Source organism: Citrus clementina, unplaced genomic scaffold (assembly GCF_000493195.1).
Source record: "Citrus clementina cultivar Clemenules unplaced genomic scaffold, Citrus_clementina_v1.0 scaffold_3, whole genome shotgun sequence".
NCBI classification, from domain to species: Eukaryota; Viridiplantae; Streptophyta; class Magnoliopsida; order Sapindales; family Rutaceae; genus Citrus; species Citrus x clementina.
In genome coordinates this window covers 32,988,689-33,004,651 of record NW_006262339.1, presented here as the reverse complement: position 1 = coordinate 33,004,651, position 15,963 = coordinate 32,988,689, and the positions used below count along the sequence as shown (strand labels likewise).

Genomic DNA, 15,963 nt, shown 5'->3' with positions numbered 1-15,963 from the left:
TCAGCACGATAATCATCTTCAATTAAGCAAACAAAATGTCATCTTCTTCAGCAATATTCTCCCTCTTGTTCTACTTCTCACTCATTTTCTCCATTTCTAGTGCCCAAGTTCCTGCCAACGAAACATTTAAGTTTGTGAATGAAGGAGAATTTGGTCCATACATTAATGAATACGATGCAAATTACAGAATGATAAGTATCTTCAACTCTCCATTCCAGGTTGGCTTTTACAACACAACACCAAATGCTTACACCCTTGCTCTCCGCTTGGGCGTGCAGCGAAGCGAACCAAATTACCGCTGGGTCTGGGAAGCAAACCGGGGCAAACCGGTTCGCGAAAACGCCACCTTTTCTTTGGGAACCGACGGAAACCTTGTCTTGGCTGAGGCGGACGGCACTGTCGTCTGGCAATCCAACACAGCCAACAAAGGTGTTGTAGGGTTCAAGTTGCTTCCAAATGGCAACATGGTGCTTCATGACTCAAAGGGCAACTTTATCTGGCAGAGTTTTGATTACCCGACTGATACTCTCTTGGTGGGCCAGTCACTTCGCGTCGGTGGGGTCACCAAGCTCGTAAGCAGACTTTCCATTAAAGAAAACGTCGACGGCCCTTACAGCTTTGCAATGGAGTCTAATAGATTCCCACTTTATTATAAAAGCAGCAATGCTCCCCGGCCTGTTGTTTACTTCATTTTCCCTGGCCAATTTAGTGGCTTAAAGAATGTAACGTTCAATGCTGCCCCGGAAACTGATGAAGCTTTAGCTTATCAACTGACTCTAGATTCTTCATCCGGGGGCGGTCCCCTTTCGGCTAGGCCAAAATACAACGCAACAATATCGTTCCTCCGGCTAGGAGTAGATGGAAACCTCAAGATCTACACTTACTACGACAAGGTTGATTCGCAGCCAACAGAAATCACATTCACTCTCTTCGATAGAGACTCGATTTTTGAAACGGAGTGCCAGCTGCCGGAGAGATGCGGCAAATTGGGGGTGTGTGACGACAACCAATGCGTTGCTTGCCCGACAGAAAGGGGTTTGCTTGGGTGGAGCCAGGAGTGTGAGGCAAAGAAAGTGACATCTTGTAGGCCAAATGACTTTCATTATTATAAAGTCGACGGGGTTGATCATTATATGAGCAAGTACACAACTGGAACGGCCATTAAAGTTGAAGATTGTGGCAAGAAATGCACTTCGGATTGCAAGTGCTTGGGATATTTTTATCACCAGGAGAAATCGAGATGTTGGATTGCTTATGACTTGAAGACTTTGACTAAATTCCCCAACTCTACACATGTTGGATTCATCAAGGTTCCCAACATGTAATAATTATCAATATTGTACTGCTTGTTTTAAAAATAATAGATTTCGAGGAATAATTCAAGGTTAACACGAAGTTGTTAACTTGTTTGCCAATGAAATAAATAAAAGAATGATTGATGTATTGTTACTGAGGGTATAGACTTGTCTACTTCCAAGAGATTTTTTTTAACTATATTGTCATCCAATTGATCTAAACTTTGGATAAATCTTCCGTTTTTAAATGCACTAAAGTCATTGACGAAATTTTTACTCATTTCTCTTATTATAAGAAGATTAAATTATCACTTTTAGTAATTAAATTGACACATTCTTCTCAACAAACGGTGTTAATCAAAGTCAAAATAAATAATAATATCCATTAATCTAAAGACGGAGATTATAAATTTTGTCGTACAAATACCGACGTACAATTGAAGCTTCTGATGGAAATTTTTCATAACAAAATGGGCCAACTTCTAGGGATCTGTCTGTGTAGCTTAATTGTCCATGTATATCTTAATAGCTGAAACTTAATTGTCCATGTATATCTTAATAGCTGAAATTGAGGTTGGGCGATTAAGTTGTGTCTTATATTAGTTAATGACAGAAATAATTTAAATTTATAAGTAGTATAGAATCCTTCACCTAATAGATAATTTTTTAAGTTAGATATCTTAACATCCGATGTCTATAGATATCTTCACGTCTGATGTCTAACCCTCAACATGTATAATAGGTTTGTGTATTTTTAAAATGTAGGGGTTTACAAATTACTAAAAAGAAATTTTAAGAGGAAGAGTCCAACTCTTCAAATAAAAGTAGTAAATGGGGTCTAGTAGATCACGTTTTCTTGAGGAAATGTTTAATGTGAGTGGTGTCCTCAACACCCTGGAAATTCGAAGTCTATAAGTATACTTTCAACATAAGTACAAGAACTCATCAACTAATTACTAATAAAAAAACAATTAATTAAGATGCTTGATCATCACTAGATTATAATTATGCCTCTTAAAGCATCTTATATGCCACCAATATAAGGATAAAGATCTTCTTCTGATTTGAGCTCTCATGAGTTTTTAAAAATCTTGTGCCATGTGTTGTTAAGTGATAATGTATAGATATTATTTAACTTCTTTATTTTCTTTATTTATTAACTACCAATCACTCACATATATTTTTACTCAGAAGGAGATCAGATAATTAGAGAATCATAATTTCTAATATAAAACCAATTAATTAAGATGTTGAATCATCACTAGATTGCAATTATGCCTCTAGAAGCATCTTTCATTGGCATATATATACGCTAATAAATGAAGACGCACGCACCCCACTAAACAGAAGGCCACAATACTCATATCTAATGACAACTTATCAGCAAAAGGATAAATTTTAGAATACATCTAATGTACCATGTCAGCTATACAATAAGTAAATAATGTCATGTTATGTGTGTATTTATTTTGTAAACTATCATGCAAGTGATGGTTGTATTAAATTTAATTACACATGTCATGCATGCATCAATTAGTTGTAATACGTATGAGTTATTCTAGAATTTCTTCAGTAAAAGATGTGTGATTAGGCCATTTTTAACATTCTTTCAAAATATTTATGTATGCAACAAATAAAATATGTCAAAATTAAACAAAACTAAAGTAGTATTGAAAGCAGCTCGTCATACGTTTTCTATTTCCCGCAGTGGCGAAGGCCTCCAAATCCAATTATTTCCTTCATTTTCGGTGGCTTTGAAGTTTGAACGGCATCTATAATTGCATTGCATTGGATAAAGACAGGCAATCGGCCACGAGTAAATTAAAGATGCATGTATGATTGTCTTCTCCTCTGCTCCACCAGTGGACGGATGCAGCGTAGAACCAGCTGGATCCAGCTGGTTTTTGAAAATTTTTTGATGATTATCTTAGAGAAAAAAAATTATTTATTTATTATTTAAAAAAATGCTTCTTTTAAAATATAAAATTATGAAAGTATCCCAATTAATTTTAAAAGATTTCAGGTTACCTCTTGTATAAACGTCTAATTCTAAATAATTTAATTGACTATTAAAATATTATGAAATTAAATAAAGGCAAAAGACAATAGATATTAAAACAAAATTAAAAAAAAAAAAGATTCACTTTACTCTTTTCGTTTTTCTTGATTATTTTGGGTGCTTTGAATCAAAAGTACTTTCTTTATTTATTTTGTTTGTCACGGCAGAGATAAAATAGTTGATCAGAGCAGCGCATGTGTGTCAGGGCATGGAATGTAATTACATCCCAGTCCTCATAAATCAAAAGGACTTACTTTCAATTATTTAGTCTTTCAAAATTAATCTCTAAATTGTGAGTCTTAACTAATTCTAATTTTAGTCCTAGCATCTTTTATGTAGGTTCAAAATTCTTAATTTTATCATGTATTCAAGTTGCTTTCAAATGTCAACATGGTGCTTCATGACTCAAAGGGAAACTTTATTTGACAGAGTTTTGATTATCCGATGGATACTCTCTTGAAATCTCAAGATCTACCCTTGCGATGAAAGTGCTGATTGGGGTCCAACGCAAACGACATTCACATTCTTTGACAGAGATTCAGATTGGGACATTACAGAGTGTCAGCTGCCGGAGGGATACTGGGAACCGCCAACTTATGCGTGGATGGGCTCACATTTTTCCTTAAAGCCGGAGGATTGGGGGGCTCCAATTGCTATGATCGTTATCTAGAAAATGGGCGGCTCTCTGAGAATTTGGAAGCCAATAATTTCCAATTCTGTTTGAGCTACCATCCCATTGTTTTGTAATTTCTGTGTCTAATGTAAAGTTTCTTTTTTATATTTTAATTTCAATTTGACTTTGTCAATTATCAATCAATGCTTTCGTTTGACTTTCTGGCGCCACGTACATTTGCCTGCCCACTGCCCAGTTTTATCTTATGCTTTGTGGGGGCAAAAAAAAAAAGTTTCCATCTCATCAGCTTCCATAGATTAAGATAAATATTTTATTCGTTATCGTAAATCACACATTGTTTCGAGTCAAATGGTATTTTGAGCCAGTTGAATTCAATGTCTGCAAATATGAATCAGTGTGTAGCGTGCCCTACTGAGAATGGTCTGCTTGGCCGGAACAAAGAGTGCGAGGCGAAGAAAGTTGCTTCTTGTAAGCCAAATGATTTTCATTATTTATACGGTTGAAGGAGTCAATCATTTTATGAGCAAAGTATACAAGGGAACAATGTACTTCGGATTGCAAGTGTTCGGGAAAATTTTATCACCAGGAGACTTCGAAATGTTGGGTTAGGATTTGAAGACTCCGACTGCAATTTTACAGTATCAATTAAAAATAGTACTAACTTTTTACCTAACATTATAACAACATATGATTTTACTGTCATTTTGTTACTACGGCAATGGATTCTTCGATTCAAATATCAATACTCTGTAATCATTTTATGTGAAGCAGATGGTTACCCATTGTATATAAGTATTTGCCTTTTTTTTTTGTTGTTTTTTGGTAGCTCGATTTTCGGCCTTATTTTTCGGATTGGAGCGATTGTAAAGCTTGTTTTAGTACGATAATAGATTTTGTGTCCAATGTTAACATGAAATGAATGGAGAGTGTTAATTTGTTTGTCAATAAAACAATTAAAGGAATGAATGAAGTCACTGGGGCAGAGCTTTAATTATCTACTTTGACCGACTCTCCCAAATCCAATTCGTACTGAGGGTCGACCTTTCTGTTCTTCGAACAAAATTTTGGACCAAATTGTCACCGGATCGATGTAGACTCTCAATGAATCTATGGTTCTGCTGTATTCTCCACTTGCTTACTTTATAAAAGTCGTATCCGTAGTGTGCTAGGGTGGGTAAACAAAATCTAATCTAATGTACTCGATTCAACTCAATCCAACTCAATATAAATTTATTGAGTTGGGTGAGTTAATATGGGTTAATTGGGTCAAATTTTTATAAACCCAATTAATAATTGGGTTGAGTTACATTAGACATGATAAATTTTTTTAATCCAACCCAACCCAAGCCATTTAAATAATAATAATGAAAATATGTTAATTCTTAACTGCAAAACCGTAAAGCCTAATCGGCTAACCTACATTTTAACCTCTCTTTTTTTCTTAATTACATGAGACTATTACTCATATTACATAATACTATAACTGATATTTACAAATTAATTTATTGTTGAGATTAGTTTACATCAATTCTAATGAAGCATTGCTCAGATTTTTAACCCTCATAAATATTTGAGAGATGTCTACTTACCTCACACTTGGTAAAGGAGAAGATTACATTCACTCAATTATACATAATTAACGAAGGACTTACCCCTACAATGTATTTGTGGGGGGTTTGAACTGCTTTTATAAAAGAGACTTTGGCCGGGTGGTCAGGGCTGCTACTCTTCAAATGTGGGGCAGCATTTTAACCTCTTTTTATTTTTTTTTATAAAAGAGACTATTTTATTCTCATATCTACTGCCTAGATTATAATTCAAAAACTAAAATCACCCTCTTAAATCTCAATTCTCAATTAAAATAATGTATTTCTTTCATTTATTCATTCTTAATTGTAATTTTAACTTGCAATATTGAATTGGTTTATTTATTTTCATAGAATATGCATGTCTAGAAGTTCATTGTCAAAGGTTTCTTAATTTTAAGATGGTAGACTTTAGTTTTCTTTATCAAACACTAGACGATAAATGAAAATTTCATATTATAATATTTTATATTTGATTTTAATAAGTTTCATTTCAAATTTCATATCTTTTTCTTTATTTTAGTTTTTAATTTTTAATTTTACCTTCAATCCAATCAACTCGACCCAACTCAATCTGATAAATTAAGAGTTGAATTGGATTAGGTTGAACATATTTATTCAGTTGAATTGGATTGATTTTATTTCAACCCATTCAATAATGGGTTGGTTGGATTTTGACAAGCCTTATTGTTAGAGTGCAATTTATGCACTAGTTTTGCATTGTTTACTTCCTTTAATATCGATGTTTTGCATTTAATAATAGTGATTTACTTGTGTTTGATTTTTGTAGGTGCAATTCTATTGATTGATGCTAAAATTGAGCTACAAGATGATGTTTAAGGATAATTGTTTTCCTGGAGAAATTATGAGCTTCAGAAGAACTTTATTGATAAGGCGTGAGCGCGTGTTGTCATCTAAGGACTTGCAGTTTTTATTTTAACGTGTTTTTATCTTTTTGGTTATTTTTGTAATTTTAAATTTAATATTTAGATAATATTTTAGATATTAATATTTTATTTTTGGAAAAACCCTTGGAAAAACAAGGGGAGAAGGAGATTTTTGAAGGGGGAAGAAAAAGAAACCCTAAATCTAAATTTTTATCGTCTCTCTATGAAAAACTAAACTTATTATTCTGGTTGAAGGTTAATAAAGGTTTGATTCATCATTACTATGATATCTTTCTTATGCTTTAATTGTTTTATTACTTTTTGGGTATTTGTTTATTCTCTAAATGTTAAAGTGCAATTTATGCACTAGTTTTGCATTATTTACTTCCCTTAATATCAATGTTTTGCACTTAATAATAGTGATTTACTTGTGTTTTACTATTGTAGGTGAAATTCTATTGATTGATGATAAAATTGAGCTATAAGATGATGTTTAAGGATGATTGTTCTCTGGGAGAAATTATGAGCCTCAAAAGAACTTTGTTGATAAGGCGTGGGAGCGTGCTGTCAATTGCAGACCTGCAGTTTTTAGTTTAACGTGTTTTGTATTTTTGGTTATTTTGTAATTACGAATTTAATATTTCAGATATTAGTATTTTATTTTAAATAGAATTCTAGAGGAGAAGAGAGAGAGAGTATTTAAGGGAGGAATTTATTGTGAAAAAGGGGGATGTGGAGAAAAAGAAAGAAACCCTAGATCTAATTTTTCTCTTATCTCTATGAGGAACTAAACCAAAATCTCACAGTAATAAAACTAATTCAGAGAATAAACAAATACCCAAAAAGTAATAAAATAATTAAAACATAAGAAAGATCTCACAGTAGTGATAAATCAAAGCTTCATTATCTTTCAACCAGAAAAATAAGTTTAGTTCTTCATAAAGAGAAGAGAAAAATTAGATCTAGGGTTTCTTTCTTTTCCTCCAATCCAAAATATCTCCTTTTTTCACAATTGATTCCTCCCTTAAATACTCTCTCTCTCTTCTCCTCTAAAATTCTATTTAAAATAAAATACTAATATCTGAAATATTAAATTCGTAATTACAAAAATAACCAAAAATAGAAAACACGTTAAACTAAAAAATGCAGGTTCGCAGTTGACAGCACGCGCCCACGCCTTATCAACAAAGTTCTTCTGACTCTCTAAATTTCTCCAAGAGAACAATCATCCTTAAACATCATCTTATAGCTCAATTTTATCACCAATCAATAGAATTGCACCTACAAAAGTAAAACACAAGTAAATCACTATTATTAAGTGCAAAACATCGATATTAAGGGAAGTAAACAATGCAAAACTAGTGCATAAATTGCACTCTAACAAATTCCCCCACACCAAGATGATGCTTGTCCTCAAGCATATAAGTCAAGATTAATTCCAAATCTCCACTCAATTCTCATCTCAACTCATCCAAAAACAATTTTAAGCAAGCAAACCTCAAGAAATTAAGTCGATCAACATTCGAGAGACAAGGATTTTAGAGCATAGAATTTCATAAGATAGAATAAGAACATTCAACCACCAAGAAGATCCATTCAAAATTCAAGTGCAACAAGATTTAATAGCCCTCTCAATAACTTCACTCTATGCACTCAAAGTGTTTAGGGTGTCATTTATTCACTCAAATCAAATCAAAGAATGCTATTACCATAAGATTGCTCATATATCACATCTCAATCCACAAAACATGAATAAAATGCAAAAATCTAAGGGTCTTAAAATGGTTGTAATGGGGTTAAATAGGTTAAATGAAAAAGAAAGGTCCATGAAAGAGAAAAAAAAGATCAAAATGAGAAGAATGAACTCATTGAATGAACTTATGATATCAAAATGCTTATTTCTACTCAAGTCACCAAGAATGTAAACTTCTTCTTTTTTTTCGATTTTTCTTTTTTTTCTTTTTTTTTCTTTTTCCTCTTTTTTTTCTTTTTCCTTTTTTTTGTTTTGTTTTTTTTTTTGAATCAAAACAAAGAAACGAACCTTGCACAATTTAATTCAAGCATAATGCTTGTTGATCTAATTGAGAAACTTTAATACAAGGTAGAAAAAGCAACAAAATATATCCACACAATGAGTCCAAAAATCTCCTTAAATTGAGGCTCAAAAAGAAGAAAAATGGTTAAGTAAATGGAGAGAATTAGATGGGTAATGGTTAAGGCTCAAACAAAGGTAGCAATTAAAGGTCTTCGGGTAGAGAAAAAGAAAAATGCGAGAATAGAAAAATGGTAAATGGTTTGCCCTTATCATTTTAATGCATAAAATCCCGTAACGTGGCTTCAACATGCATAACAAAGCAAGTTCTAGAATAAACAAACTAGGATTGATATTCACATAACAAAAATAATTATAGCAAAGTGGTTGCTCATAGGCTCAAATCTTCACAAAGTTGGTAAATTTGCCATCAAATCGTGTACACTCTTCAAATGAATCAACCATCAACAGTGGTGTAGAATGAGAAGAAGGTATGAGTGAGAAATAAAAGGAAAGGTAAAAAGGATAATAAGCGAGAAAGATGTATGTAGTAAAAAGAAAATTGAAAGATAAAATGTGAGTGATGAAAGAATATGATAGAAAAAAATAGATGTAAATAATTTGAGATAGATGGGAAAAGAGTAGTGAGAGAGAAAGGAAAAGAAAATTAATAATATATGAAGAATACTAACTCAAAAATCATTTAAGGATGAGTAGAGTGAAAATAAATGAGTAGAGTGAAAATAATAATTCCAGGCATCAATAATGCAAAAATCCCTCCCCCACACCAAGAACTTACATTGTCCCTAATGTAAGATAATCAAAGCTCACATAAAAATTAAAGCGTAAGGATAAAAGATTAAAGGCAAAAAGAAACTTCCCTGAATTGTGAGCTTTGATCCACATAACGTCTATGGGCTTGGCGGAAATGGTGGGGTAAATCCCACACTCTCGAAGTATGCGGCCAAATTCTGCTCCATCTTGTTCAGCTTGTGCTCTATTTTTTCTAACTGAATGCTCAAAGGTGGTGCAGATGTAGAAGGAATAGTTGGTGGGGCAGCAGTGTCGTCGTCAAACTCATCATCAGAGGTAGCACCACTCCTAGCATAAAGCTTCTTTGGAGGTTGAGTGGGTCCTGGTTCAGTAAACTAAAATCTCCCCTCCTTGAATTCGACAACACCTGTTCTTTCAAACACAGACATATCCAAAAATTCCTCTTTTTCTCTTGTTGAGTCGCGAATGCGAGGCACCCTCCGAGATTGGATTCCGCAAGTGGCAAAACACTCATGCTTTTTCCATGTTTCGATCTTTGTCTTACGGCTTAGCGTGAATCCGAAATTGTGTTCCATGGAACCATAGTGGGAGCGGCAATCTTCGATTTCTTTGCGACGGGTGTCTTTTTAGATGACTTGGAATTAGATGCTTAATGCTTTCCTCTTCGGCATTGTTACAATGATTGCACTCACGGATTTCGATTTACCCGGCTGGAATACAGGTCGTAGGCTGGTTGCGTTGTGATTGCTGCTTGGCTGGAGCTTGCTTGATGGACGCGGGATGGCGCTGATTGTGTTGCGCGCGCGCGCTGGGGCTGCTGGATCTGCACGCTGCGTGGGCTGTGTTGTGCGCGAGAACTGGGCTGACGCTGGTTCTATGCGCTGCTGGACGAAGGCTGGATCTGTGCGTGCAAGTTGCTGCTTGCTAGACGTGGGATGCTGGTGCTGCGTTGCGTTGCGCGCGCGGGACTGATGCGCTGCGCGATGGTGATGGCTGGAGCTTGCTGCGCGCAGGCTGGTTGCGTTGGTGACGCTGATTCGTGCTGCTGGGGCTGCGTTGTGGGATACTGCGCGCTGCGGGTGGAACTGAATCTGCGCGCGCGAGTTGCTGCTCGTTGGTCGCGGGATGCTGGTGCTGCGTTGCGTTGCGCGCGGCTGCTGCTGATGCGTGGGCTGCGACTGCTGGTTGCTGGTTGTTGCGGGTGAGAAAGATAATCAACAGTGAAATTTTTTTTTTTTTGAATTAGGGATTTGTGAACAGTGATTTGTGATTTTTGTGTTTTTTTTTATTTTTTTTAAATAAAAAATATATATATATATATATAAAAGAAAGAAAAGATAGAAAAAATAAATAAATAAATACATTGCTATTTTTTTTTTTTTTAGTGATGAATCACTTTGAAACACTAAAAATTTCAGAAGTACTTTTCTAATAAGCACGTGGGCACGCCTTATCAAAAATTTTCTTCTGACCAAAATAAGCAAACACATTAAATTTTTTTTTTTGAGACACTAAAAATTTCAGAAGTACTTTTCTAATAAGTACGTGGGCATGCCTTAAAACTATTTTACTTTAAAAATTTCAGAAGTACTTATTAGTTAAAACGTGGGCACGCCTTATCAAAAATTTTCTTCTGACCAAGATAAGCAAACACATTAAATTTTTTTTTTAAATCTGAATCAAAACTAAAAGAAGATAAAACAAAAACCAAAATAAACAAATCATTTGGGTTGCCTCCCAAAAAGCGCATTTGTTTTATGTATTTGGCTAGACACATTTATGCATCAATCTCCATAATTGGGACTCTCAAGAGCCACATCCTCCACAATATTCACCGAAAAACCTTCATAAAAAGGTTTTAAGCGATGACCGTTAACCTTAAAAACTTTGTCAGAGGTCGGATTTTGAATCTCAACTGCACCATGAGGAAAAACATTAGTAACAATAAAAGGTCCAACCCAGCAATAACGTAATTTACCCAGAAAAAGTTTAAGTTTAGAATGAAAAAGAAGAACTTTTTGACCAACAGAGAACTCGTTTCTCAAAATCATTCTATCATGAAATGTCTTCGTCTTTTTCTTGTAAAAAACTGCCTGCACTATAGGGTTAATAACATCCACAGAAAATACCGAATGTTCCTCACTAGGATATTTCATGGCATCATTCATATTGAATTCTATAACCTCTCTATCAAACTCCATAGTGAGAGTCCCTTTATGTACATCTATTTAAGTCCTAGCAGTCTTAAGAAAATGTCTTCCTAGCAAAATTGGGACAAAATTAGAGGAGTTATCCTCTTCCATATCAAGTACATAAAAATCAGCAGGAAAAACCAACTCATTAACTTGTACTAAGACATCTTCTAATACCCCATCAGGATATGCATTAGACCTATCGGCTAGTTGAATTATCACGCCAGTTTCTTTTAATGGACCAATATTCAAAGATGAATAAATAGAACGAGGCATGACATTAATAGAAGCTCCTAGATCTAACAAAGCCTTTTCAATTCTAACACTACCAATTTTACAAGGGATAGTAAACATACATGGATCCTTGCACTTAGGAGGTAGTTTCTTTTGAAGAACTGCTGAAACATTCTCCCCCATGTGAACTTTTTCATCTCCTCTTAATTTTCTCTTAGAGGTGCATAGTTCCTTAAGGACTTTAGCATATTGAGGTATTTGTTTTATAGCATCTAATAAAGGAATATTTACCTCAACCTTGCGAAATGTCTCAAGGATGTCTTTCTCTTGTTCCTCCTTCTTGGATTTTGCAAACCGGCTTGGAAAAGGAGGAGGTATCACAATAGGTAAAGGTTTCGCTCTGGTGGGTTGCGCATCTTGAGATTTAGGCATCAATTCATTATTCTCAAGCTCATCTTCTACATACTTTGTTACTTTCTTACTAGGCTCTTGCAACTCCGTCCCACTTCTAAGGATGACAGCACTAACGTTTTGCTTTGGATTCACCTCAGATTGTGAAGGCAATCTCCCTAATACTTGAGACTCCAGACGGCTCACTGTAGTCGCCAATTGACTCATTTGGTTCTCCAAGTTCTGAATGCTTGCTGTAGTTGCCTGCTGAAATTGTTGAGTGTTAGTCGCAAGTGATTTAACAATTTCTTCAAGAGATATACCTGACTTGGAGTTTGACTGTGGAGGTGTTGGTTGTCTTGGTGGATACTGTTGTGGGAATCCTGACGGCCTAACTCCATAGCTGAAGTTGGGATGATCCTTCTATCCCGGATTGTATGTTTGTGCATAAGGATCATACCTCCTCTAAGGCATGCCTGGAAATCCTCCAATTGCATTGGCTTGTTCAACGGGTTCTTCTTGAAGTGTAGGACACATATCAGTTGAATGACCTATATTGTAACAAATGCCACAAGTCTTCACCTATTGCACATTACCTACAACAAACTTTTCCATAAGAGAAGTAAGTTTATCTAAACGTTGTTCAACAGAAGAAATATTTACCTCATTCACCTTTCTTGAAATGAGATCTTGCCTACTGCCAAATTGTTGTGCATTGGCAGCCATATTTGATATCAACTCCCTTGCTTGAGTAGGGGTCTTGTTCACCAACACGCCTCCACTAGCAGCATCTATCATACTCCTATCCATCAATGACAGTCCTTCGTAAAAATATTGAATAAGAAGTTGATCAGAAATCTAATGCTGAGGACAACTGGCACACAATTGTTTGAATCGCTCCCAATACTCATACAAAGTCTCCCCAGGAAGTTGTCTGATCCCACAAATATCTTTTCTAATGTTGGCAGCTCTTGAAGTAGGAAAGTACTTCTCAAGGAACTGCTTCTTCAAACCATTCCACGTTGTAATCGATCCAGAAGGCAAGTAGTACAACCAATCTTTAGCTAGCCCATCTACAGAGAACGGAAAAGCACGCAGCTTAATCTGCTCTTCAGTCACGCCTTGTGGTCTCATACTTGAACACACAACATAAAACTCCTTAAGATGTTTATGAGGATCTTCACCTGCAAAACCATGAAACTTGGGTAATAAATGAATAAGACCAGACTTTAATTCAAAATTTACTTCCAAATCTACATATTGGATGCAGAGTGGTTGCTGATTCAAGTCTGGTTCAGCTAACTCTCTAAGAGTTCTTTCTACATGTGCAGGTCTATCCATTACTTGTTCTTCTGAATCGCTAGATGATTCAACTAAATCAGGCACTGTATCTGTTTCAGAAAGCAAAGGCGACGAGGATCGTTGCTTAGCTCGCTTCGTCTGCTGTCTCAGCTGGCGAGCTGTCTTCTCAATTTCAGGATCAAACGAAAGTGTACCTGTACGAGAAGAACGAACCATACACCAAGTGAAACGTAAAAAGGATTAAATAAACGACACCAATCCTCGGCAACGGCGCCAAAATTTGATGGTTGTCGAAGCCAACAAAAATAAATTGCTACTCTAAATAAATTGTGTATAGTGATTGAGCAGGGTCGTGTCCACAGAGATCGGTAATTATTTAAATCCTTTTGAAACGTAAAACGTAAAATGGGGGAATTGTTGACAATAATAAAAATCAAATTAAAATAACAAGAATGTAAATTAAAGTTGTAATTCAAATTGGAGAAAGTTCTGGTTGAAGGAATTAACTCAGCTTGATTCGACTACTGATCATTGATTCAAATATAGATTATTATTACTTATGAATAGACCGGTTATAGCTATTGAGACACTCTAATAGCCAATCTCTCCTTAATTAGTCTATAACCAAGGTACGACCGTTGGATATTTCCCTAATCAATAGACAACCCTAGATACGATCATAGGATTTAATCAATTGACAGCCTGAAAAATCAGAGAGACTCAAATCCTAATCAACACATATGATGATTCATTTAAATTAGATTGTTTATTCTCATAACACAACTCACTGCTATGTTATTTGTCACAAACATTAAAATCTTCATACGATGAATCCTTTAATTGACAATAGATTAAGTTGATAATTAAATAGTGGCCAATTACCTAATTAACAAACATAATCATGAAACTAATTCAGAGAATAAACAAATACCCAAAAAGTAATAAAACAATTAAAACATAAGAAAGATCTCACAGTAGTGATGAATTAAAGCTTCATTATCCTTCAACTAGAAAAATAAGTTTAGTTCTTCATAAAGCGAAGAGAAAAATTAGATCTAGGGTTTCTTTCTTTTCCTTCAATCCAAAATCTCTCCTTTTTTCACAATTGATTCCTCCCTTAAATACTCTCTCTCTCTTCTCCTCTAGAATTCTATTTAAAATAAAATACTAATATCTGAAATATTAAATTCGTAATTACAAAAATAACCAAAAATAGAAAACACGTTAAACTAAAAACTGCAGGTTCGCAGTTGACAGCACGCGCCCACGCCTTATCAACAAAGTTCTTCTGACTCTCTAAATTTCTCCAAGTGAACAATCATCCTTAAACATCATCTTATAGCTCAATTTTATCACCAATCAATAGAATTGCACCTACAAAAGTAAAACACAAGTAAATCACTATTATTAAGTGCAAAACATCGATATTAAGGGAAGTAAACAATGCAAAACTAGTGCATAAATTGCACTCTAACAAAAAGGGGGATTGAGATTGGAGAAAAAGAAAGAAACCCTAGATCTAATTTTTCTCTTCTCTCTATGAAGAACTAAACTTATTTTTCTGGTTGAGGTTAATGAAGCTTTGATTCATCACTACTGTGAGATCTTTCTTATGCTTTAATTGTTTTATTACTTTTTAGGTATTTGTTTATTCTCTGAATTAGTTTCATGATTATGTTTGTTAATTAGGAAATTGGCCACTATTTAATTATCAACTTAATCTATTGTCAATTAAATGATTCATCGTATGAAGAATTTAATGTTTGTGACAAATAACATAACAGAGAGTTGTGTTGTGAGAATAAACAATCTAATTTAAATGAATCATCATATGTGTTGATTAGGATTTGGGTCTCTCTAGTTTTTCAGGCTGTCAATTGATTAAATCCTATGATCGTATCTAGGGTTGTCTATTGATTAGGGAAATATCCAACGGTCGTACCTTGGTTATCGACTAGTTAAGGAGAAATTGGCTATTAGAGGGTCTCAATAGCTATAACCGGTCTATTCATAAGTAATAATAATATATACTTAAATCAATGATCAGTAGTCGAATCAAGCTGAGTTAATTCCTTCAACCAGAGCTTTCTCCAATTTAAATTACAACTTTAATTTGCATTCTTGTTATTTTAATTTGATTTTTATTATTGTCAACAATTCCCTCATTTTACGTTTTACGTTTCAAAATGATTTAAATAATTACCGATCTCTGTGGACATGACCCTGCTCAATCACTATACACAATTTATTTAGAGTAGGAATTTATTTTTGTTGGCTTCGACACCCATCACTAAATTATTGTCATGATTATGTTTGTTAATTAGATAATTGACCACTATTTAATTATCAACTTAATCTATTGTGAATTAAAAGATTCATTGTATGAAGATTTTAATGTTTGTGATAAATAGCATAGCAGTGCGTTGTGTTATGAGAATAAATAATCTAATTTAAATGAATCATCGTATGCGTTTGTTGATTAGGATTTGGGTCTCTCTGGTTTTTCAGGCTGTCAATTGATTAAACTCTATGATCGTGTCTAGAGTTGTCTATTGATTAGGGAAATAACCAATGGTCG

General features: G+C 34.5%; 1 protein-coding gene and 1 non-coding gene across 2 annotated transcripts; both read left to right on the top strand.

Annotated features, from left to right (window-relative positions):
- Positions 1 to 1,477, top strand: LOC18050016 (epidermis-specific secreted glycoprotein EP1). The gene has a single exon (XM_006442443.2). It carries the CDS (start codon positions 36 to 38, stop codon positions 1,323 to 1,325), a length of 1,290 nt encoding a protein of 429 aa, XP_006442506.1. The 5' UTR covers positions 1 to 35; the 3' UTR covers positions 1,326 to 1,477.
- An 11,462-nt stretch (positions 1,478 to 12,939) lies between these two features.
- LOC112100481 lies at positions 12,940 to 13,046 on the top strand. The gene has a single exon (XR_002906851.1). It is a non-coding gene; the product is annotated as a small nucleolar RNA R71 (small nucleolar RNA).
- The last annotated feature ends 2,917 nt before the right edge of the window (positions 13,047 to 15,963 follow it).